This window comes from Aulonocara sp. 'chitande type north' Nkhata Bay, linkage group LG2 (assembly GCF_057382095.1).
Source record: "Aulonocara sp. 'chitande type north' Nkhata Bay isolate Kocher_YH1m ecotype deep benthic linkage group LG2, A_spYH_male_GT1.1, whole genome shotgun sequence".
In the NCBI taxonomy this organism is placed as follows: Eukaryota; Metazoa; Chordata; class Actinopteri; order Cichliformes; family Cichlidae; genus Aulonocara; species Aulonocara sp. 'chitande type north' Nkhata Bay.
In genome coordinates this window covers 22,343,168-22,366,785 of record NC_141345.1, presented here as the reverse complement: position 1 = coordinate 22,366,785, position 23,618 = coordinate 22,343,168, and the positions used below count along the sequence as shown (strand labels likewise).

Genomic DNA, 23,618 nt, shown 5'->3' with positions numbered 1-23,618 from the left:
CACGTTTATGAGTCTTTCACATATTTTTTTGTTTATTTAAAATAAAAATAAAAAAAAAGTGGGTCAAGTGATTCCAGTGAAGCATTTGTATATGGCCTACACATTGTGATTCATTATACAGCAGAGAAAATGCCTATTGCTCTGGCATTACTGGCTCCTGACACCCACATTGCTGTTTTATTCCCTTGTTTGACCTATATCCCTTTTTAGTCCTCTAAATTATTATGAGAGCTGTGAGTGCTATCAGTGCAACCAGCAGAACAGCACTCAGCTTATATCCATTGCATCACACACCATTACGGTGGACGTGTGGACACTTCTTTTTTAAACAGGAACACATTATTTGGGATTCTGGGATGCATATTTGTTCAGGGAGTCCTAAAGATGCCAGTTCCAGTTGTTGAGAGCTGACAGGGTTACATTAAAATTCCCCCTCACACGTCATTATAAAGTTCAGACAGAAAGTTTTGAGACTCTTCTGTAGTGTCTTGCGCGGTCACCTGCTGCCCTCTAGTGTCCCAAGCAGGCGTTGCACACGCCCCACCTAACCGGATATAGCGTCTCGTTTGACCTTCCTTTTTTGCTCCAGTTACGTTTGACATGATTTTCGGACTTTATCCGCGGTGAAATTCTTCCCGATGGGAGCGTAAAATGCAAATTCTCATTTTGTAAATGGTATCGCCGTGCAGGTAATCGCCTTTTCATCTGAGCTGACCCTAAAAAATGTGCTTATTGAATGTCAGTAGTAGAATTTTCTGGGGTACGCTGTGCCATTCATTCATGTGGCTTGCCTCATGCTAGGCTATGCTAAAGGGGAAGCTAAAGAGTGCGGACGTGATAAAACAGGATAGCAGTGTTTTATCTCACGTTAGGCCTCTCGTTGTTGAAATATGTCACAGTCTGCGGTCTTAATGAGGCTTACATTGTTTGTTGTCAGTCACGCGACGAGACACAGTTGGACACAGCTGGAGTTGTGAGGTAAAAAGGTGTTAAAGGTAACGCTATAGTGTTTACCTTCAGGTGTTTATTGAACTTGACACCTGTTGTTGTAGCTGAAAATACCAATGGCTTGGATTTATTTTGGAACATAAGGGTTGTCATCGCTGAGTTGTTTTATCACATTGACACCGCTATTTACGGCTTCGTCCTGATGTGGCATCTGAAAATTATCTGAACACATCTGGCTAACTATCACGCTGTTTGTTCTGTGTGTTTGCAGGGTAAACCAAGGGAACAATGGTGAAATATTTCTGCTGTGCAGGTCTGCTAAAAAACACCTGGGACCAAGTCTGTGTTGCTTTCTGGCAACGATATCCCAACCCTTACAGGTGAGGTGAGGGGTTTATGTGTGGATACGCATTCGTATCAAACATCTTTCTTATAGCCTGTAATATTTTTTTAATGGACTGTAAACTGCACCCAATAAGGCAACAAAAAGTCACCTTGCAATGTGAAGAGCCTACAATTTTAGAGTCAACGTCCCAAACCCAGCTGATCGCCTCTTTCTGTAAGCACTAGATGACTGTGGGGTGGAAGAACTCCATTTTAACAGGAAGAGACTAACAGGTCCAGACTCCTCTGCCATGCTAGTTGGGGGAAGGGAGAAAAAAGGAGACAAAGACACAGGGATGGAATATAGTCTGCATTATCATAGTTTTCCTAATCTTTACGCTTAAATGCCAAGTGTTTTGAGAATGCGACATCATCAGTGTGATTTTTTTTTTTTTTTTTTTTTTTTTAAAACTTCCCCTTCATATGTTTTTGTTTAAGATAAACAAACCGATATAGCGATATAGAAAAAAAAAAGATAAAATTAAAAACACATTTTATGTATCCAAATGTTCAGTAAACACTCCAGTTTAAACATTTTTTTTAGCATAAATATGAGACTGTGTCATGGTGTGATGATCAATGAATTTTGTTTCACTTTAGTTTCTTATGAGACAACTTTTGAGACATTATGTTTTACAAACGCAACGCTCAGAGAAGTCATGTGACTTACAGTCAGGTATATCTCCCAGACTCGGTAAGAGTATTCACCAACACTTCCTCGTGCTTGTTCTGCTGATTCATAGGACGGTTTGTGTATTCCCACGGCATTTTTTCCACTTGGTTCATTTTTGTTTTTATCTAAAGTCTATTTATTTTTATTATTAAGAACATTTTTGTTGTTGTTACTTCAGTGAACAAGATTCTTTTTACATCTCTTTTTAGTTTTACATTACAAGAACAACATGATTAGATTACATTTTAGCATTCACCTACTGAGATGGTTAAGTGGAAGATCCTGGAAAATCATTTTCAGGAAACGCATAGTTTTGACTTTATTTTGCCAATTTTCTGCTGAAGATTGTTCGCATAAAAAATTTAATGGAGATAAAAATAATAATAATAATACTTTAGGGGACCAAGCAGTTTCTAAATAGCTCAGTTTCTTCATCATTCTGCCATTTTTACCAGCCGAACTACCATTCGGGTAATAAAGGGGGGAAAAAATCACCGTAATCAAGTCACAATGAGTGTGAAAGCAAATGTTAGTTGTGCTTTTAATTGAATCATCAGTTTGTCCATTTAATTGAAGCTTAATAGTTCTTGTCAAGCTAAAAATACAGTGTCTAGTTTAGTATTTCTGTGTTTGTCACTGTTTCATAGAATGTTTAAATGTAATATATTTCGATTTTGAACTGTTGTGTGGATTAAAAACGGTAAATTCTTATTGAACTGAAGCAAAAATAGAGATTTTTCAGGATCATAAACCTAAATAATCCAGGTTTCACGTCATCATAATCCATCCGTCCTTCTTCTTCTTCTTCTTCTTTCACAGTAACCATGTCTTGACTGAAGATATAATTTTCCGAGAGGTTACCCCAACCAACTGCCTCATTTCCAGGCGTCTTTTGACCAAAACTAGCCGTGCCCCTCGCTGGATGGAGCGCTACCTTCCAAAGCACATGGCCAGCTCGGCGTACATCATCGAGGACTCCATCGTGGACCCTCAGAAAAGGACCATGACCACGCTCACGTGGAACATCAGCCACGCTCGCCTAATGGTACATTGGCGTTTGTGTGCCTTAAGCAGCATTCATCAGCAGTGCACAAAGTGGCACCTTTGGCTCATTTTGCTTTTGTTTTTTCTCGCTGACAGTCTGTAGAAGAGCGGTGTCACTACAGAATTAACCCTGAGAATGGCAGCTGGACCGAGATTAAGAGAGAAGCTTGGGTCTCCTCCAATGTCTACGGGCTCTCTAGAGCTATTCAGGTCAGTGGAGTAAAGCAGAGTGCTGCGCTACATAACAGCTGAGGGAAAGTAGCCGGGGGTGACCGAGAGTAACACTCGCCCACCTTGCATTTGTTCTGTATTTAGAAACATAATACAGTGTTAAGATGCAACAGCTGAGCAGCTGAAGCTGTCGGCCAGGACCTGAAGTAGTAAATGACTTATGACAGAGAATTACAGTAGTTGTTGACAGCCCATATATGAGGATGTGAGTCATGTGTTGTTATGCCTCATGCATCTTTTATAACTTTGTTTTTCACCTTCCAGGAATTTGGGCTCGCAAGATTCAAGACCGGTGTGACAAAAACCATGAAAGGCTTCGAGTATGTGCTTGCCAAAATGCAAGGTAAATTATTCTTGGTTCTTATTCCCATTTTATTCCTATTGTAAGTTTGTGGCTGATGCTAATATGGGTTTTCCAAATCGGTTCAAACTGCTCAAAAAAATTAAGGGAACACTTGATCGCCTCAGTGTAACACATGAGGATTGGAGCCCAACGTCCTTTAGCAGGATTTGTGCTCACACACCAACACTGTGCTGCTGGAGTGGCATTTCCTGGAGAACACTAGAATTGTGAGCGGCAGGCGACATAGTGCTTCCCAGCATCTCCAGACACCTTTATGCTTGTCACATGGACTCCGTGTCAGTTTGCGTCCTTTGAAGAGAATTGGCACTATCGGAGGCTATATAGCATTGTTCTGCTGGCACAGGTCCCACTTAAAGACACTGGGACTTTATGCCATTTTCATGGAGTCTGTTTCTGATGGAAGCATCGAGGTTAACACGTGTAGCCCTCTGGAGCTCATTCTTTAGGGCTCTGGCAGCCCTCCACATGTTCCCCCTCACACAGAGTCACATAGTGGGGCTGCTACTGGGGTGGATGGCCCTGGGAGACACAGCAACCCTTCTTGCAATGGCATGTATGGCTGGAATACTGGAGGAACTGAACTACCTGTATATGCTGAATGGATTGCAGCTATTGTATCAGTAGTGACTAGTGACACAAAGAAAACGTAAAGTTAGAGAAAAATCAGTTGGGGAAAAGGTGAGAACAATGGTCTGTGGTCATCGTCTTGCAGAAGTATTCTCTTTTTGATGGTTGCCTTCTCTTTGCCTCCCACTTTACCTGTTGTCGCTTTTATTTATCCCAAAGCAGGTTAAATGGAGTCAGTGGTTGATGCTTCCTAATAGGACAGATGGATATCTCTTAAGTTTAACTGACTCTGTGTTAAACTGTGGTGATCAAGTGTCTCCCTTTTTATTTATTCATTTTTTTCTGAGCAGCATAATATAATAACATCAGTAATTCGTGCATGGAACTGCATATTCTTCTAAAATAAGGTGACTGTTGCTTTTTTCATGAATCTGGAAAACTGATTATAGTAATAATTGGAAGTGTTAGCTGCTTAGGCACGAAAACCTGGATGAATCCAATGAAGAGCTGTGTTTTGTCCCCGTGTAGGTGAAACTCCATCGAGAACTTTAGCGGAGACAGCTACAGAGAGGGCGAGAGAGACGGCGCTGGCTGCTAAAGAGAAAGCCAAAGACCTCGCCTCGCATGCCCAGAAGAAGCAATACGTGTGACAAGCTACACAAATAAAGTGATTCTGCAGCAGAACTCACCGATCCCAGTCATGGTTAGACACCTCTGTGAGGGCGCATCCAACTGAAATGGTGGGTGGACCATAAAAGACCTGAGCTGGGTTAAACAGCCTGTTCCTGCCTCCCTCTACATGCCGCACTATAAATATATTGCCGAGCGTATCTACACCACATCACCTCAGTATTTACCAGAGATGCAGGTCTTAGACAGGAATGGTTGGTTATTACTGGCGCTGCCATAAAATGATTGAAGCTGTTGTTCGACCTTTGCTCCAGTCGTGCCCATTGTCTTGTTTTTTGTTTGTTTTTTTTAAACTCCGTTCCTTTGAGTATGCCTCGTCTAAAGCAAGTCACGTTGTCTTTAAAGCTCCAGTAGATAAGGTCACACCGAATTTGTGATTAAGGCATTCTCGTTTATGATTGGTTTTATTTAATCTTGCATACAGTTGCTGGTTTAGTTCGCTCTACAACACTTAAATCGCATTACTGCAGCTGATCATCTCCTTGCCTCAAGTTGGACTGAAGAGTTTGGTACAGTTGGTGTCATTGCTCAAGAAGAAACCTCTGAAAACTTGAATTGTGATTGTGCATTTAAAAAAAAAAAAAAAGGCACAAAAGCTACCTTGAACTGTACATTCATCTAAGCTCTGGTGATGCAACCCATGCAAAAATGTGTCCTTTATCAGCTTGTCAATAAATTGACTTTGTCTTTCTAATCACTTTGCTGTCTGTCAAGTGTATGTCTGTGCGCCAGCCCTGCTCGAGTTAGGGGTGAATGGATTTTTACCTCTAAAATGACTAATAACAAACACAACAGCAAATAAATACAGAAAATATTTATTCATTAAAAAAAAGGAAGCTTACATCAGTAAAAAAATGCTACATAATATTACTGGGTGGAGAGACGGATAAAGTAATAAGGCCTCTTGCATATACAAAAGTGAATTGAGGGGGTAGAAAGCACCTTAAGTTATTAAATACTAGGGGTCGACCAGTGTTCAGAGTTTCAAGGCCTTTGAAGATAAACTGTAAATGAGCCGCGCCGGCTCTGATGCAGTCTTCTGTTTGAACACGGCTCATAAATAACAGCCCATCAACACCAATGTTATACAGTAGTGCAGCTGCAAGCTTAGTGCAGCTGCAAGCTTGGAGCAGCTCCCGGCACCTGCTGCAAAGCTGTGTTTCCATGCTGAAGCGGCAGAAGTTGCAATAAACACTGCGATGTTATGTGTTTCTATGACTACAAGCACGGCGATTTTTCCCAATTACACTGAAAAATCGAACAATGCACCTTTTTTTTTTGTTTTTTTACATTGATGCAATTTACTAAAACAAATTAACAGTTTATGTAGCCATAGCTTGCCCAGAGGCATTTCAGCAAAGTGTTAGGTTTATCTAAAAGTTTCAAATATCTGTTATCGGTGTCTTTGAAACTAAAAAAATATAGGTCGACCCCTATTGAATACACAGAAATGAATATGTAATACAGCATTAACTACATAATCATTAAAAGTACAAACTGCCTACCTGACTGGTGAATTTGTTATGTGTATAATTAACAATTTAATTGATAAATGCACAAGTGAAGGTAGGAAAGACTTCTAGGAAACATTAGCAGTGAATAAAACTGCCATTAGGCCTCGGTGAGCAGCTCCCAAGTGCTCCTCTCACAGTTTTAAGTTCTTAAATTGTGAACTAATTCATATTTGGCAATGTTACTGAATTTTCCTGATGTCGATGTGCAAATATGACCTGCTTCTGTTTGCTGCTTTCAAATCTTTTTGAGACAAAACAAGTGCAACATTTGGAAATTATGTGCAATAGAATAAAAAGGAGCAAAGTATATGACTGCACTTAGATATACAATAGGACACAAACACAAAAAACCCCGACATAGCAAGATTAATGTTTAAGTGCATGCTAAACGTGGCATACTGAGATATAAGCTTAGTGCTAGGTAAAAGCTGAATAGCATACTAAACCAGATCTGATTTAAGGCAGAATTCAGTACAGACATTCTGTAGTAAAGAATAAGTTAAAAGTTTAGAATAAAAGCCCTTATCTGAATTTTAAAAGCCCTTAAAAAAATGAATTATTAGAGCTGCATGAATGATACGAAGTTTGACACCTCATGGCTTTGGGGGAAAATAGCATTAATGACTGATGCTAGAACACACACGAGTATGTGTTTGGTGACGACACGGCCCAGTGAATTTTACTGCTATTCAGTGCAAATGGACACCTCTCTTTCATAACCAAAGGTTGGCTTTTAGCTTTTTGTCCGACGTGTGCTGACAAGAGAATGCCAAAAAAATGTTCAGTTGTACAGTAACATCATCTTCCATTCTCCCCCATCATTTGTTTTTGGAATGTTTTTCCTCCTCTTCCTGTCCGTCCGGTGACAATAAACCAGTTACCACTCGTGTACTGCCGTCATAGCCAGGCCTTTTCCAGGCTGGAGTAACAGTGGTCCGCGCCGGTGTGCGTAATGCTCAGTCCATCAGAGTCCACAAACACAATGCTCTCCACATCAACCTCAACGTCCTCTGCAACAAACCCGAGCACAGATCCGATCCGTCAGCAGAAATACGGCAAACTTCGCTCGTCACATTAAGCTTGAACTTGCAATTTGCCTTTGAGGAGACAGCCAGCTCCTAATAGGACTGAAATAATTTGAACGTGAAATAAAAAAAACCCGAGGGGCTTACCTCTGTCTGAGTCCGACCTCTCGGAGGACATGGTTGACCCCTGGCTGTCGTTCCTCATCCTCTCCGTGCCCCTCTGCAGCTGCTCCAGCCGAACCCGCAGCTCTTGCTGCTCCCAGCGCAGACGATCCTTCAGCTGCTCTGCACGCTCATCCTGCTCCTGCAGCTTCTGAACGGGAAAAAGGTGCAGGAGCAGAGCAATGAAGAAAGGATAAACAGTACAGGCAAAAGCAAAAATTGAGATGGCTAAAAGCTCTGTAAAATGCACAAAACAAGCCACTTTCTATACACACAGTATTCATATATATTCAGAATATTTAATGTTCTTTACTAATTTAAATGCTTAACTTTAGAAACACCAATTACATGCATGTCTTTGGACTTTGGGAGTAAATCGAACTACCCGCAGAGAGCACATAGACAGAGGGAGAACATGCAAACTGCACACAGAGAGGCTGGATTTAAACACAGGATATTCTTGCTGTGAGGCAGCAGTGCTAACCACCACACCACAGTGTTACCCCACTTCATGATTCAGCATTGTTCTCTGTTTTGTCTTGTGCGGTCTCCCTTTAACACGTATTGTGTCCCTGAGAAAAGCACCACATTTTAAACATGGCTGGGATGACAAGTAAACCAAACTCGAGTCAGATTCAATGCAAATTCAGACATCTCGCACCTTTATGTGAAGCTGGGCTCGTCTCAGCAGGTTCAGAGTGGTGTTCCTCATCGAGTCCGATGACAGTGGGACCTGCTTCTTCAGCTGCTCCAGGCAGTGCCTCAGCTGTGCCCGTCTGCAAAGCACAATGAGAAAGAAGTGAAGCTGCAAATCCACACTTCCCTCTTTTTGGGGTTTTTTTAATCTCTTGATCTGACACACATGAACTTTTACTGTAGCATTACGAAGAAAAGCCCATTACCTGTTTTTCTCCAGCTCATTATGAACAGACCTGCAAACAAAGTAAACAAACAGACAGTTTGGTCAAACATTCACAACAGTGCACTCCTACTCAGCAGCTACTGCGTGAGAGGTATTCAAGGTTGAAAGGGTGCCTTATCAAAACTGAAAGTCAGACCGAGCCACACCCTGTCGTCAGTTATTTGTTATGTAATGCATTCACCTATTGCCACCAGCAGATATCTTCTTGCTCTTCTGCTTGCTTCTCCTGTCGAACTGAGCTGGACTGAGAGGCAAGACGGAAGCATACCCATGTTCTGCCTCTGCGCAGGGAGACGCATCACAGCTGTGTTACACAACAATCGCCGGCAAAATCACAGTGCACACTGGCTGCGACGTTAAAGGTGCCCTCATATTAACATGTGCGAATGCCGGTGGGACAAATCAACTTTTATTACGGCGTAATTAAAGTGTGATATACCATCCGTGCTGTAGGGGAGGTGGGAGAAAAGGAGGCTGAACGCAGTCTACCGTTGTCATCAGCTGGACGTTTTGCTTTTGGCGCCATCATCCACTATCTGTTCGCTTTTATCCAACCAGCCTTACAACCTCACGCGTAAAAAAGGAGTCGGGATAGCGTCTACAGCTAGTAAGCAATGAATAAAAGTTATACTTTATAGGCTTTCCTCATCCCCCCCCCCCCCCTTTCATTCACCGGAGCGAACGCTCAGCGGCGCCCGGATTCATTTTCAAACTGGTCCAGATTGGCGCCTTTGAGTACAAAGATGCGACCGATATGTAGGTCAGAGTCAAATGGCAAAACACCGCCCAAAAATAACCTTGCACCTAGAATCCAGGTTAAATCTTAAACAGCTGCACGGTATGATGTTTCTACGTTATGTGTAGGTGCATACTTGCCGCCGGTTTATTGTGGATTCATCGTTGTTTTAACAATAACCAATCAACTCCCCTCTCTAGGCTGACAGTTGACATAAAGCACTTACCCCGCTCTCTTCTCTCCAGAAACTCGGCAGCCCGAAGAAGCACCTGGATGTTGCACACTTGTCCTTCCATTGTTTTGGTTTTTTTTTGCTCAAATGAAACGGCAGCAGGTAAACAAGCTACTGTGGTACAAGCGTCAAGAGCCCGAAGTGGATGAAGCAGTGTCTGAGCTACGTCCTCAATCCACACAACGCTAAACCGGTGGTGCGTTCAGGAGCCCCACGCAAACTCGGAAATTTTCAATAAATTGTGTATAAACATTCCAGGTTATACCGTTCTACGTAATATTTTGACTAAATTCTCTAACCACTCGGATATTATCATTAAACTTATCACGCCACATGCCCCACACTATCTATCGATTCATCCAAATCAATATGCTTTTCTTCTGAAAAGTCTTTTTATTAGGGTCAAAGTTGAACTTCAGAAAAATAATGGTCAGCAGGATAGCGTCAGCGCTTTTTGTTCTGTTCAAATTATTTTTCATATTTCCCTTCGTGTTCAACTTGCATTGCTAAGTAGTGGTGTTTTTTGTCTGTTTGTTTTTCTAAAAGTCGTTTATGGCAAATTTGCTTATTTAATCCAGGGAATTCTGGGTTTTGGTGGAATCTGTACAATCGTTGTTTGCAACCTAGAATGCGCCATATGTCTAATGTTATGTTAGCATTTATGTAAAATCCTATGCTATGCAAATGATAAACCAAGAAATAATGCTATAATTGTACTCTTTATATATAACAAACAATATCTGTGTTATACCTCCATCAAAATATTTCCGAAAGCACTGAAAGCACCTAACACTGATTGGTCCCTGTCCTTCCATAAAGTTTATTGAAAAAAAAGTCTTTCACACGGCACTATTTTTCTAATTTTGTTTATCGACATTGTCAATGATAACATTTCACAACAAGATGATTGTTTGTGAGGTAGCTCCCGTTACCAAACCAACTCTTACACATTTATTTCAGTTCATATATTTCAGTTTCACTGTCTCCCTCAACGTCTAAAAACAGCTCAAGTCTAAACATTTTATTTCGATAACAAAATGTTTAAGGATAGAAAACACTCAAACGTATTAAAGTTTGCTCAATAAAGACAATAAATAATAAAAAATTCAATAAACATTATATATACCAATGGAAAGTGGGAGGAGACGTTTGCCTAACTAAATATGGCGGCCCCTGGCTTCACCGTGAGAATATGCTTGCAGCCGCATACTCCATGCGGGAGTGAAGCCTCTTTGCCAGCAGTATGTTTAACCTTTGAACTCCTGAGTGTGCGAGTCCTCCGCCATATTGACTGTTGTCTTGACTGGAGGAGATAGAGAACATTTTGAGGTCCGAGAAGAAACGAAAGTGTGCTCTTAAAATCACCGAAACTGGTGCAAACTTGGTCAAAGCGTACTATAAACAAGGTCGTAATGGCAAGGAAGAAAAGCAAGCAGCAAGGGGTCGCCCAGAAGGAGCTTGTGCCTGGACAGCAGACCGCTCCGAAGAGCCCCGTCTCTCCCGGCGATGCAGCTGGCGGTGGCGGCGGAGATGCTGGGCTGGATAGGCTGCCCTCTACCAAGGCGAACCAGGTAGCTAGCTGCGAGCCAAACGCTGCCTTTAAAATAGGCTAGCTAGCCTAGCTAGCACTACTCAGCTAATCCAAGCATCCTCCATTGTGCTTCTATTCTATCAGCTCAATCATGGAGAGGTGCAATTATATGCACCCGCTTCTTGGTGGGAAGCTATTTTAGTTGTAATTTAGCAGCGATGTATGTATACCTTTATGTCGTGTGAATTGTAATTAAATAAATATTAAGCTCAACTTACCGAGTAGAATAGTTCCCACCAGACGCATTTTTAGGCACTGTGATCACCATTGCAGCCAGTCCCTTATACCGGACAGGTGACATTGTACCTCGGGCAGGGTCGTCCCATTTCCATCGCTTACAAGACTTCATCCGCCCAGCTAACGTTAGCCAAGCTATCATCTTCAGCTAGCGTGCTGCAAACGTGCTTGCTGCCTGCACTTGATCCCCTCCACAGGACCTACTCAGCCAGCAGAGGCTAACCAGCTACTAGCTAATCAACAGTTAATTAGCTTAAAAACTTGAAACATAACGGGTTATCAATTAGGGGAGCTGTCAGACTAGTTCCTATTAGTTTTTTGTCGTACCAGAATCAAGTATCAATCTGTAACAGGAGCTAATGTAAAAAAGTTTCAGTATAAGCAGTTAACTTGTGAGCTAATGATGCTTAGCTGAATCAGAAGTATCTTTGATGTTGAGGGTAACCGCTTAAAATAAATAAATAAAATTTATCCATCTGCAGGCTGGAAAACTGTCTTATTAACAACCAGCTGATATTACACCTGGCCTGAGCTTTATAACCTGCAACCTGTCCGCTGCAGCTGGGACCTGTTAATTACATTTTTATAACGCAAACTTAAGCCCCTAAACGGATCGATCAGCTTTTTTCCATAGAGCTTTTTAGTACTGTACCAAAAATAATCGAACTAAGTCCTAGCATAACAGTGAATGTTCATTTTTATGTAAACTGTTATGGAGAAGCTCTATTCATGATTTCTTAAGGTACCACACTATATAGGATATAGCCAACTGTACCTTCAAACTGGCAACACAGCACTTCTACAGTCATATAAGCACATGTTTTGATGTCTCTTGAAAGTTGCTTAGCTCTGGCTTATATTTCTAATATGTTTGTAATCTGGTATTCTAGATGTTTGTCCCTTTTGCAAAAGACATATTATTCCAATTGATCTTTAGTTTTTTCTCACCTGCTTTTTCCTGTTAAGGAGAACTTTTCCCTCATCTAAATCAAAGTCTAGGGACTGTGGGTGCAAGAGTATTGAATGAAATATCCCCCTACTGTAACGGTGAGAGAATGGTTGTGAATGTTATACACAAGGGTTAAAGATGGGTAATCCACCCTCATTGAACATTTAAACATTTATCTAGAAAAATCACCAAAACACCAAAGTTTCTTGACATTGATCGTTAAGGATGCAGTTTAATTTTGAGCTGACTGTGAATGTGTTTTGAATCGTTTCCCCCTAAACCATGAATTACAAGCATAATCAGTTTGCTTTTCAGGCTTTGATCTAGGGCACAAACCTTGATTGATTAAGCGTGGAGCATTGCAGAGAGTGAATCTACTACATAATTTTACTATGTGTTAAAGTTAACATGATGGTTAAATTACATTTATTTGTTATTGTTATTTTTATTTGTTTTTTTGTGGTGTTACTTTTTGCTTTTTGTTTGTTTTGTTTTTTCTTATGATGGTTCTGTCACACAATGCTTGCAAAAGGTCCAGCGAGGAAATAATTTGATCTTTGTCATTGCTTTTTAGCACTTTGGTATGTATGTATGTATGCGTGCACAGTATTATGAGCTTAATTAATATATGTTTTAGTCTGTGATATCTGTTGCGATTATATGCATCAATCAGTCAACACATCTTATATATGGAACGCTTTCTTCTCTCTTTTTCTGCCTAGCCTATGCACACCTGCTGTCTCCTGTGCCATCGTGAATTTAAGGACTGGGGAGCGAGTTCTGTGAACGGGCTTCCCGGGGGCCATGGAACGAAGCTGGCCAACGCCGTGCCTGCGCTCTCCCAAGCTTTATTGCGGGAGGCGCCAGGGCGTAAGCTCGCTGATGCTGTGCCCTCACTATCTCAGTCCCTGCTGGGAGAGGTGCCTCTGTGGATCTGTCAGAGCTGCTGCAGGAGTGTAGAAGAGGAGGAGAAGCGGAGCACACAGGAGCAGCCAACACCGGTAAATAAAACAGGACTGATCTGGGTCACATGTCTGAGTACTTTTCAAAGCCTCTGTTTACTAATGTTTAGTTAAACTATGTTTCTTTATCCTACTGAGGTTACCTCATTATTAGTCATCAACACTGTTTCTGCAAAATAAATCTCTCTAAATCTCACCTTTGCTGTTAGGGCTGTCAAAAGGTGCCAGAGGTCACTTATTTGTTCAAAAGAGCCACACAGGTTGGAACTATTTAAATATTACATCATGACCACAAGAGGGCAAACCAATACCACAAATAAACCTGTTACTAAAGATCTAAATACCTACAACTGACAAAATAAGCAAGTATAATTATTAGATTAAGTTTTACTGAATGAACCTTTGAGGTTCTGAGAGAGCTCTGCTTTCAGTAACATGGAACAACAAGGATCTTTTCCTCAGAATGAGTTGTGAAGATAATAAAACCATTAGGATTATTTGTTAATCAGTCAGGACAGTTAAGGTTCCACAGTCTTGGTCTTCTACAGACCAAAATCCCAAGTATTCCCAAATGGGACACCAAGTGTTAAATCGATCTTTCTGACTTGCGTTTGGTTGTCACCTTTATGGCATCCTTACTGTTGATCTGTTCCAAAACAAAACAGACCTAACCTAACTTGCCTGCTGTTACTGTTAACAGTTTTGTACACATATAAAACAGTCTGAAACTCCAGGTAGAACTAAACAACCTTTAACAAGTAAAAAAAAAAAACAAACAAGAAATTTTTATGGCTTGAGACCATTTAGCTGATATCCACCCACTTATATTCCCTCATTATGTAGGCTAAACCAGTCACTTTTATCCTTTCTTGCACCTGCAGCAGTGTGAAGCACGCATCTACACCACACAGCTGTTCCAGCTTTGCCAACCAATATGCAGTTTTGCAGGTGGATTATGCTCCGTTAACCCTGCAGCAGCAGTTGGTCTAACAACTTCTCTGCTGGAAACCCAGCTTTGCACTCTGCAGTTCAGGAGACAGATACTAAGGGTGCAAAAAAGTGACTTATGGTGACTTAAAGCATTCTTTAATATGTGTTTTTTTTTTCTTAAGTATTAAAGCAAAACATGCAAGTAAAATGATTTTCATTGCTTATCTGCAAGTTAGTTGCAGCTGCTACCAAACTGCAAGACACTGTTTGCAGCCACATGATTTATACTGGGGTGTTTTCTTTTTGTTTGTTTATTTATTTAGGTACCGTTGTCACACTCTTCCTCCTGTAAGTCCCAGAGCTGTGGGAACGGTTACCCAGAGCAAAGTACTGTGGACTGGGACCCGAGTTCTTTCCTGTCGGCTCACAAACTGTCGGGTCTCTGGAACTCTGCCCACACCAACGGAGGGGAACACTGCAACCACAGCACTTCTTCACACTCACAACAAGGTCTGTCGTCACAGAGTAAAAGAAAAGCATGCAGCGACTGACAATAAACGCTGAAAACATCACCATCCTGAATTTCAGGCTGTGTTGCAAGCTTCAGTTTTGGCAAATGGACAGAATTTTGGTTAGATTTAGTTCCTTGGCTGTTTTAGCAGTACTGTGTGTGAGGTTCATTTTAGGTCACTTTGTTCAGCTGTTAATCGAAATGATCATAGAAGAACTTAAATGCACGATGTAAAAGATTACACTCATTAAAAGTCAGCATTATAGGACGTGCAGTAATGTTTTAATGTTAAAAAATGTAAAGACTGTGAAATTGTTTTTAAAATACAGTTGCCTGTGAAGGTCATCATTTATACAATGTTGAGAAGGAAATCATGGGTACTATTTAGTTTGTGTAACAACAAGAGAGAGGAAAGATGTATGGAATGAAAACAGGGTTATACAGCTCGATGGCTCAGCAGTAGGAAAGACTGATGGTGGGATTAACAACAGCTAAAGCAAAGTAAATGAATAGAAAGTTATAAATACGTTTGTAAAAAAAGCAGTTGGAAGTCACACTTCATCGATACATGTGCAGGTATTCAGGCCACATGTCAGAGGAATGGCTCATTCTTAGGGATTTCATCTATTATGTGCAAAGTATATAGTTTTCTTTTTAAGGAATTACTTACATCTTTTGGTTGTAATATTATAGTAATGTTATATCAGCATCAGTCACAAATCCAAAGTGAAAGAGTTATGCTGGCAAAACTCGAGTTCAGTTTAATCATATTGATTAGTCAGAAAGAAGCATTTATTATTAGACCTCACAGTCCAAAACTCAAGTGTTAATCCTGGAACATGTCGTCATGGGTTAATGCATCATCGCGCATCAGCGAAACATGACAGGTAGACCACGCTGCTTGGCTCCCATAACATTTTTTATTTTGCTTTTAATGGAAAGCAAACATCCATCATAGCTCATTTTTACTTCATTTCATTAGCACTTACACACTTGCAAGCACCTTGCCTGTTTTATTTCAAAGTAGAAATATGCATTGTATAGCATTTTAACTCAAGTGTATAAACAGAATGAAACACAAGTTATTAATCAGGCTTTATACAGTTTTTACATTTCTGTTCCCGAGAAGAATGCAAAATATTTAGTTAGGAAATATTGCATTTATATTTTTACACAAAAAAAATCCCCAAATCTGAATATAAGAAATCAAGAGAGGAAGGTGCATGGCGATTTTTGATTGGATAAATCTTACTTAATTGTAAGAAACTGTTTAATGATACTAATTTTCAAACACAGTACAAGTGTGTTAACTAAATTGTTTAAACAACAGGATAAATAAAAGAGTTTCATACTGTGAACTGGGTTTATGATGATTAGCAGGAACAAATATTTCATTCATTTCAGTTTATTTATTTATTTATTTTTAATTCCTTAGTAAGGGCAAGACTTCAGAATAACAGACAGAAACTCCACAGTTCCCCATTGCGCAAGAGCTTGGTGAAGTGTAACAGTGAACAGCGCTGAACAGCAAGTTTCTCATGTATAACCATGTATAAAAATCCAAGGAGGCGCGTGCAGAGACTTGTGCACGTGACACAAGCCACAGACTTTAATGTTTATTCAGTTATATTGACATTAACAAACTTTGTGAGTCAGCCTCGCTTCCGAACTGGATTAATCCTCAATTTTAAAGTTCTAACGCTGCGAGTTATGCACAATTCACAGGAAGTCTCATTAACTGTTTTTAAAGTTCCCATTTCACATGATGAATGATGCATTCAGTGGGAATGGATCATTAGGCTGTGATTTATTACTTAGACCTGACAAACAACTAAGATGACTTTGTTTTTGTCTGATTTCTCACTTTTCTTTGCTCCCTTCAAAACCCTTTCCCTGCTGCGTAAATGTGATTGGATTTCTAGTTAAATATTTGGATGGTTCATGGCACCAAATGGCATTTAAAGAGGAGTAAGTGAAAGACTAGTTAAATGATCCATGCCCTTTGTGAAGGCGGCTGTTTCCTTCTAAAATAGACTGGTATGTTTTTCTTAAATTAATTAAGAAAGAATGAAGCTGTAGGAGAGGTGTTTAGCTGTGAAATACACTACCCGCATCCTAATTGGCATCCCAATTATATTTCGCTGTATATAGCAAAAAATGTTTAGGCAGGCATTATGTTACGCGGATTTGTAACTTCTCCTGGCAAGTGTGTGTGATTACCAGTAATAGGTGCAGTCAGTTTTGCACAGCAGAAATAAGCATGTTAAATAAATTATTAAAATTTAGTGCTGTCTTGATGTTATTTTAGCTAGCAGAAAGGGATTTATGCTTCGGGACTGAAAATGTTTTACATAGCTGTTTTCCTTTTTAATGTCAAAACATGTCTCCAAAGAAAAGAGAGTTATTTTTTAAAACACAAACTGCTCATAGGCGGTAAATTCATATTTACCCATGGTGAAAGTTAAAAGCACTGTTCCCCTTTATTTGTAACGGTCTTTTTTAAATGTCTGCAGGTATAACAGGAGTTTCAACCTGTCATGAGAAAAGAGGACTTAATGAAGCGCCAGGGAAATCGGCTAAAACGTCAGGGAACAAAGTATGTCCCTACAGTCACCCATCAGCCCAGAATTCCAGTGGATCCTCTGCTGGGAACGCACTCTCTACCTCAGCAGACCTTTGTAAGACCACTCCCAAGCACTTCAAGACCATGTGCCGTCGACCAACGCCACCAGGTAATTTTATTCTTCAATGAGTTCAGGAGCTTTTATTAAAGCCAGCAAAGAAGAAAACTCAAGTTTCAAATCAAAATGTGCAGCATTAAAGTTAAGAGTGTATAATAGGCGAATGATTTAGGTTTAACAAGATATTTTTATTTTAATTGTTTCTTTATTTTTGTCCTTTAATAGAAACACCTAATTATATATTACTGTAGAAAACACAGTAACTGTTCTTTCAGACTTTGCAAGCCTGTAGTTGTATTTTGCTCTGAGCTCATCTTTGAAGTGAACTTTAATAGGATACTTTAGCTTACAGTCAAAAGATTAGTGGACCTGAAAATTAACTGATGTACTTTAGAAAGAGATGATTCTGTATGTGTGACCTGTGACTCATTCATATTCATGGTTTGTTATTGTCCAGGTGAAGCCTTCCACCCCAGTGACCACCATCAACATACAGACTTATCGGTACCCCCCAACAGTCCCACCGGCCTGTCTTCCCAGCATTCCTCTCTCCTACCCGCAAAGCCGAACTCTGGGCAGCACGGCCACGTGACCTCCTCCTGTGGCACTGGCGTCGCAGCGCACGCGCCATTCTCCCCTCTGGTACCAAACCTCCACGGCCCCGCAGCCAAAATCAATTCTCTGAGCCCAGATAGCCCAACATCTGTCCATAAACCCAGCCCGTGCAAAAACTCCCACATTCCCGCTGTGAACGCACAACACAGCAAACTGGGCACGTCTGTCGTGGGTTGTAACCACTCCTGTAATGGGCACAATCCGGGAACAGTAGCCACCTCCAATGTAGGTCATGTAACACCTGGGGCATGCAGGTGAGTTTTAATAATCAGCCTTGTTTTTTGTCACTTATTTAGCTGTGTTTATTCAGAGAACAATTATATCCTAAGGGTTTATCATTCTTTTTTGTAGGGATCAAGCATGTAAGGGGCACAAGGTGACTAATGGGACGTTATGCCACCCTTCGTCTGAGCTGGAGGAGGGTGAGGATGAAGACAGCAGCTCTGAGAGGAGCTCCTGCGCCTCTTCTTCCACAAATCAGAAAGACGGGAAGTACTGCGACTGCTGCTACTGCGAGTTCTTTGGACACAATGCGGTACGGTTTGATCGACCACTTTAAAAGTTTTACTAACAAAGAGGTATGCTTTTTCATTCATCAAATGTGACTCTGTGAGAAGAGCTCAGTATTGTGAAATATTATTTGCTCACAGCCTCCAGCTGCACCGACCAGCCGAAACTACGCCGAGATCCGAGAGAAGCTTCGCTCACGACTGACACGGCGTAAAGAGGAGCAGCGCCAAGATTCAGAACTGACAGTGGCTGGTGCCATCGACAACCGGGACGTGGACGAGCTGCTAGACTTTATAAACAGTTCTGAGCCCAAACCTGTCAACAGTGCCAAGGCTGCCAAAAGGGCTCGACACAAACAAAAGAAAAAGGTGTGGTAATTTTATTGAATGTGTGTTGTTTTCTGTTTTTCAGTTATAGTTCAGTCATGTTTATTTACGTCTAAAGCTGAGATTATTTGGCGAACTTTAATATTTAACATGGAATCTATTAGACCCATGTCAATAACATTTCCTCTTATTGAATAGGAAAGGTTAACTAGACACTAGCAGCTCAATAATAGACTTCAGATGAGATTTCAGTGCAAACAGCAGGAGAAATCTGCAAACACTTACTCTGGATTAGTTACATGCTAATCCTGTGTAATCTCATGGGTAGGTGGGCCTCATTAATTATATGTGGGAGGAAGAAGTGATGAAAAGCACATTGCAAAGAAGTAAGTGCAAATTGATGGAGAAGCAAATGATGGAAAATTTCCTCTTAGATAGCATCAAAGACAGTTTGATTTATTGAAAATATTTTAAATTTAGATGAGACACTGCAGCTAAAAATTTTGAAATGACCAGGATCTTTGCATATTCATAAAATGTGGTCTGATCCTTCTCTCAGTCAATAGACAAAATCAGTTTGATTAAACTAAATCCACACAATGTACTTGTTTTGTGGAGCAGGGAATGATGAGGTAGATTTTGGACTGTCCCTTGCTACCAAACTTTCATTATTTCTGGGACATATTAATTGAACATGCACCATCTCAGCAGGGTTCATTTGAGGACTCTGATTTCTTCCAAAAAACTGTCTTCTTTTTCAACCATTCGTTGGTTTATATAAATATGCACAATGTTTCATTGTCTTGTTGTATTGCTTAACCTCTCCTAAATGTCAGAGAATGGTCTGCTTTTCCTCTGTTTGTTGCCCTTACTGTTGATTGAGTAACTCCAGCAAAACTCTAGATATAGTTTTTAGCCTTTTCTAGCATTGTACATTACTGTAATTCTTCCTTTTCCCTCCTAAGGCCCGAACTCTTCCACAGCATGCATTTTTAATTTCTCTTTGATATTTGGGCTGATTGGGACCTGATGAATGTAAAAACAAAGAATTACCAGATTTTTTTAACCTGATTTTTGTTTCTAAGAAAAATGAGAGCCACATATGAGGATATTTGTTTAAAATTTCGATAGAACAGTGGCAGTATAATGTTCTCGTAAGTGGATATCAGGCCCTTGTAGAGCAAAATTGAGTATTTGGGTCTACATAACCCAAAATGTGATGTCCACATATGTGGACGCCAGGTCCTAGGAGGTTAAGGTCTTGTTAAAAGGTCACTGTGGTTGATAACCAGACTTTGTATGCCTTTATTTACCATTAGTGGCACTTGTACAACCCATGCTTACAATCTCCCCTCCTTAATTAGAACCGTTGAGTCTTATCTTTTCAAGAACTCATTAGCACAAAGGTCCATTGACTTTTTTTCAGACTGAACTGAGAATTACTCAGCGTCTTCTATGAAGACATAAACACTACTGCTTTTTGTGTGGTTAGTTTTGTCAGAATATGTTTTTCTGTTGTTGTGACTTGGGTGAGATAAGACCGCCTCTGAGTAATTAAGTATTCTTGCAACTGTAAGTGACAATATAATAACAGATTACAGATATTTGATTTCAGGCTTGGGTATTTTCTAATACTCAGTCCTTTAGATACATTTTGGTCAGTATCAACAAAGTCCTTTAGGGTATATATTTTAACTTTATGCAAGTGTTCAGTACAGAGTCCTAGTGTCTATGTGGATACCGTTTTCACTTTCTTACCTGTACCATGTCTGTTGTAGGAAAAAGCTCAGCAGGGCAACACGGGCGCTGCAGGCAGTGACCCCCACTCCAATCCATCTGAGCCTATCGACGAGCCCATCCCTGATGGTTCTGAAGCCAGTCGGTTGCTAGACTGGCCTCAGCTGGAACTTGAACGCGTTAATAGTTTTCTCACAAGTCGGCTAGAAGAGATTAAAAACACCATCAAAGACTCAATCCGGGCATCGTTTAGTATGTACGACCTCAATCTGGATGTCAATGACTTCCCAAAGAAAGCAGCCACGTTGGAGGGAAACCATTTACTGTCCCATCTGAATGGTTCCTCTGACTTGCAGCAGATAGACCTTGACCTCTCTCCTCTTTCGCTGGGAACCTTTAAAAGCCACCTGGACCTGGTTAACGGATGGGAGGACACAAACATTGTCTCATCTTCTAATAGCACCACCAGCACCACCACTGCATCAGGGGTTAGTGCAACTACAAAGGACATCCAGCGGTTGCACAGTACCCCTAGTCTCTCTAAGCTCATAAGAGTTCGCTCACCAGAAAGATGCACTTCCACTGGATCTGACAATTTACCACAGGTGCCAGCTCAAGCGACAGCTAAATCAAAAGAGGACGCCTCTGATCTTAAGAACACAACTGTTGGGAGCAATGGTGCAAAGTCAAAAAAGAATAAAAAGCAGAGACAGGAACAGTCTGCGTCAGAGCAAAATTCCAACAAACCAACCAAAGCCGGCTCTGGTAACGAGGCACAGAAAACCAATGAGTCTAAAGAAACGGCATCTAGTGGCTCAAAGTCTGGAAACAAACAGCCCCAGCTTATCGCAGACCACCAGAAAAATGGGCCTAAGAAATCTGAAGAGGGCAGACCATCCAAATATGCAACAAATGGAGCAAACGGTGGCCCCTTGAGTGCACAAAGGGGGAAAAGCGACCCAGAGACACGAGGAGGCCGGTGTGAGCAGGATTCAGAGAGCAAAACACAACCCGCTATTCCAGCGAATGGACAACAGCAACAGTCCAAGGGGAAAAATAAGAAGAGCAAGAACAAGGGTGAAAAATCCAACAGTGCAATTGGTATGGAAAAGTAACTGTAATTGCATGCTTAATCACTACTGTTTTTTTAAATTATCTTGATGTTCAATTCTTTATGTTTATACTGTAGATGATGTATTTCTCCCTAAAGATGTGGATCCAACAGAAATGGATGAGATCGATCGGGAAGTGGAATATTTCAAACGGTAAGCTCATCACAATAAATGTCCAGATACGAGGAGTTTTTTGGGGGAGGGGGGGGTTTATATATTTTAGCTCAGCTGTTATATTTACATGACCTTTTCCCCTCTCTTGTTTGTCTTTTGTTCCCTGTAGGTTTTGCCTGGATTCTGCAAAGCAAACTCGCCAGAAGGTCGCAGTGAATTGGTCCAACTTTAGCCTCAAAAAGGTTTCTTCCAATGCAGCTCAATAACTTGAACGAGTGCCAGAAAAAAAAACTTCCCACCACAAACTCTTTCGGTAGAGCCCTATTTGGCCCAAGGCCATCTCTCATTCCCAGTTTTCTTCTCTTCCATACTAAGCCAAGGGACCCTGGTTCAAAATCATACTCTCCATTCAGAAGACTGAAACGTGTGGCTAACAAAGCCAGGGATCATACTCAAAGCCAACTCTACCCTCTGCTACTATTTGCAATGTTCACTAAGTAAGAGATGCAAAAGTGGAAAAAAAAAAAGTCTGTTGAATCAACTGCATCCATGTGCTTAAGTATGTAGTATGTAATCAGCAACCGTACATTAAATAAATGTTTTTTATCACAAATCTGAGACATTTTAACGTCGTTAAACGTCTGAATTCCACTTGATTGAATTTGGTGCTCATCCATTACGTCCTACATTTCTATTTTCCAATCCACTCCACCAGTCGAAATAGACACTAGAGGCCATGTGTCTTATAAACACTCGTACCAGTCTTCTCTTCTTGGAGCAGAGGAGACAGTTACATTATATTACTTGCAGAGAAGCCGCAGTACCTCTGCTGGTTGCTCACAGTTTTGAATTGGAATAATGTTTAATGTTCATTTTAAAGAAAATCAATTACCGAAAAGTGACAATGCATGATTTTTCTGCCAACCTGTTTTATTATGAAATGAATGTTTGGCAGTTGGTACACCAGCAACACTAAAATGTTTTAAAATACATTTCTGTTAAATGTATTATTTGGCCAACAGAATGCATCCAAAAAACAAATCCAGTTAAGTATCCCTGCAGATACATCCCCATGCATGACGTGCATGAAAGAAAAATCTAAACACTGTCCCAAAATTCAGTGTCTGTCGCTTCAGTGTCAGTCCTCCTGTGATGTTAGTCTTGAACAATTATCTCTTATAAGTGATATCCAGTATACATTCTGTATGTGTATATCTTTAAAAGGACACCCTTGAACACGGTTTCTCAAACACTTTTTTACCCTTCTGAATCCCAGCAGTAACAGTACACCAGTGTGAAATGTTCATTCTGCCACTGGAACAAAAAACCTTGTTTGTTGTACATACTGAATGAATAATTTTTGCCCACTTGAGCCCTAGTCATGGGCTCTGTCTGGGATGCATTTTCCAACCATATTACTCACTTTCCCTTTACTGTGACCTCGATGGCACCCTCCACCTCAGCTAACCCAGTGAGACCCCAATCTTGATCTATGTTACAATGGCAAATATCACAAAGGAGACCTTTGGTTTTGACACCGGCCTTGAGTTTCACATCAGTATCAATGTTTTAGCTGATGGCTTTCATTGAAATGAATGATGTTTTGTTTTTTTCCTGAATCTGTGCTGAGATTTTGTTTTAATATAATATCTCTGATGCTTTCCAGGTTATATTCAATTAGAGAAGATTATCTTAATGTTTCGAATGTAGATTTATACTATACCAGTAATAGCCAAGTGTATGTTGGCTTGTTTCTTCTTTTTTTTAAGAAAAAAAATCACTTTTGATACTGTGAAAAATCTTTCGTTCGGAAAGATTAAAAACAATACAGTTTTGACAAAAAGTGTGGTG

At 40.5% G+C, this 23,618-nt stretch overlaps 3 protein-coding genes across 5 annotated transcripts; 2 read left to right on the top strand and 1 right to left on the bottom strand.

The window, feature by feature from the left end:
- Nucleotides 1–550: 550 nt before the first annotated feature.
- prelid1a (PRELI domain containing 1a) lies at nucleotides 551–5,598 on the top strand. Its single transcript, XM_086310415.1, has 6 exons — nucleotides 551–689; nucleotides 1,220–1,328; nucleotides 2,825–3,050; nucleotides 3,146–3,259; nucleotides 3,545–3,623; nucleotides 4,740–5,598. Exons 2-6 carry the CDS (start codon nucleotides 1,237–1,239, stop codon nucleotides 4,859–4,861), a joined length of 633 nt encoding a protein of 210 aa, XP_086166541.1. The 5' UTR covers nucleotides 551–689; nucleotides 1,220–1,236; the 3' UTR covers nucleotides 4,862–5,598.
- Nucleotides 5,599–5,712: 114 nt separating this feature from the next.
- mxd3 (MAX dimerization protein 3) lies at nucleotides 5,713–11,481 on the bottom strand. 2 transcript variants are annotated; one of them, XM_086310435.1, is made up of 7 exons: nucleotides 11,302–11,481; nucleotides 9,487–10,795; nucleotides 8,706–8,805; nucleotides 8,505–8,534; nucleotides 8,264–8,378; nucleotides 7,588–7,753; nucleotides 5,713–7,425 (listed from the first exon to the last, which is right to left on the bottom strand). In XM_086310435.1, exons 2-7 carry the CDS (start codon nucleotides 9,554–9,556, stop codon nucleotides 7,313–7,315), a joined length of 594 nt encoding a protein of 197 aa, XP_086166561.1. In that variant the 5' UTR covers nucleotides 9,557–10,795; nucleotides 11,302–11,481; the 3' UTR covers nucleotides 5,713–7,312. The 2 variants fall into 2 exon arrangements, with proteins under 2 accessions (XP_086166561.1, XP_086166552.1); XM_086310426.1 differs by having other exon boundaries at nucleotides 9,487–11,481.
- On the top strand, nucleotides 10,724–23,585 carry fam193b (family with sequence similarity 193 member B). 2 transcript variants are annotated; one of them, XM_086310364.1, is made up of 10 exons: nucleotides 10,724–11,063; nucleotides 12,992–13,270; nucleotides 14,485–14,671; nucleotides 17,186–17,404; nucleotides 17,811–18,222; nucleotides 18,320–18,503; nucleotides 18,619–18,846; nucleotides 20,583–21,642; nucleotides 21,752–21,806; nucleotides 21,937–23,585. In XM_086310364.1, exons 1-10 carry the CDS (start codon nucleotides 10,905–10,907, stop codon nucleotides 22,031–22,033), a joined length of 2,880 nt encoding a protein of 959 aa, XP_086166490.1. In that variant the 5' UTR covers nucleotides 10,724–10,904; the 3' UTR covers nucleotides 22,034–23,585. The 2 variants fall into 2 exon arrangements, with proteins under 2 accessions (XP_086166490.1, XP_086166485.1); XM_086310359.1 differs by having other exon boundaries at nucleotides 10,725–11,063; nucleotides 21,731–21,806.
- Nucleotides 23,586–23,618: the final 33 nt, after the last annotated feature.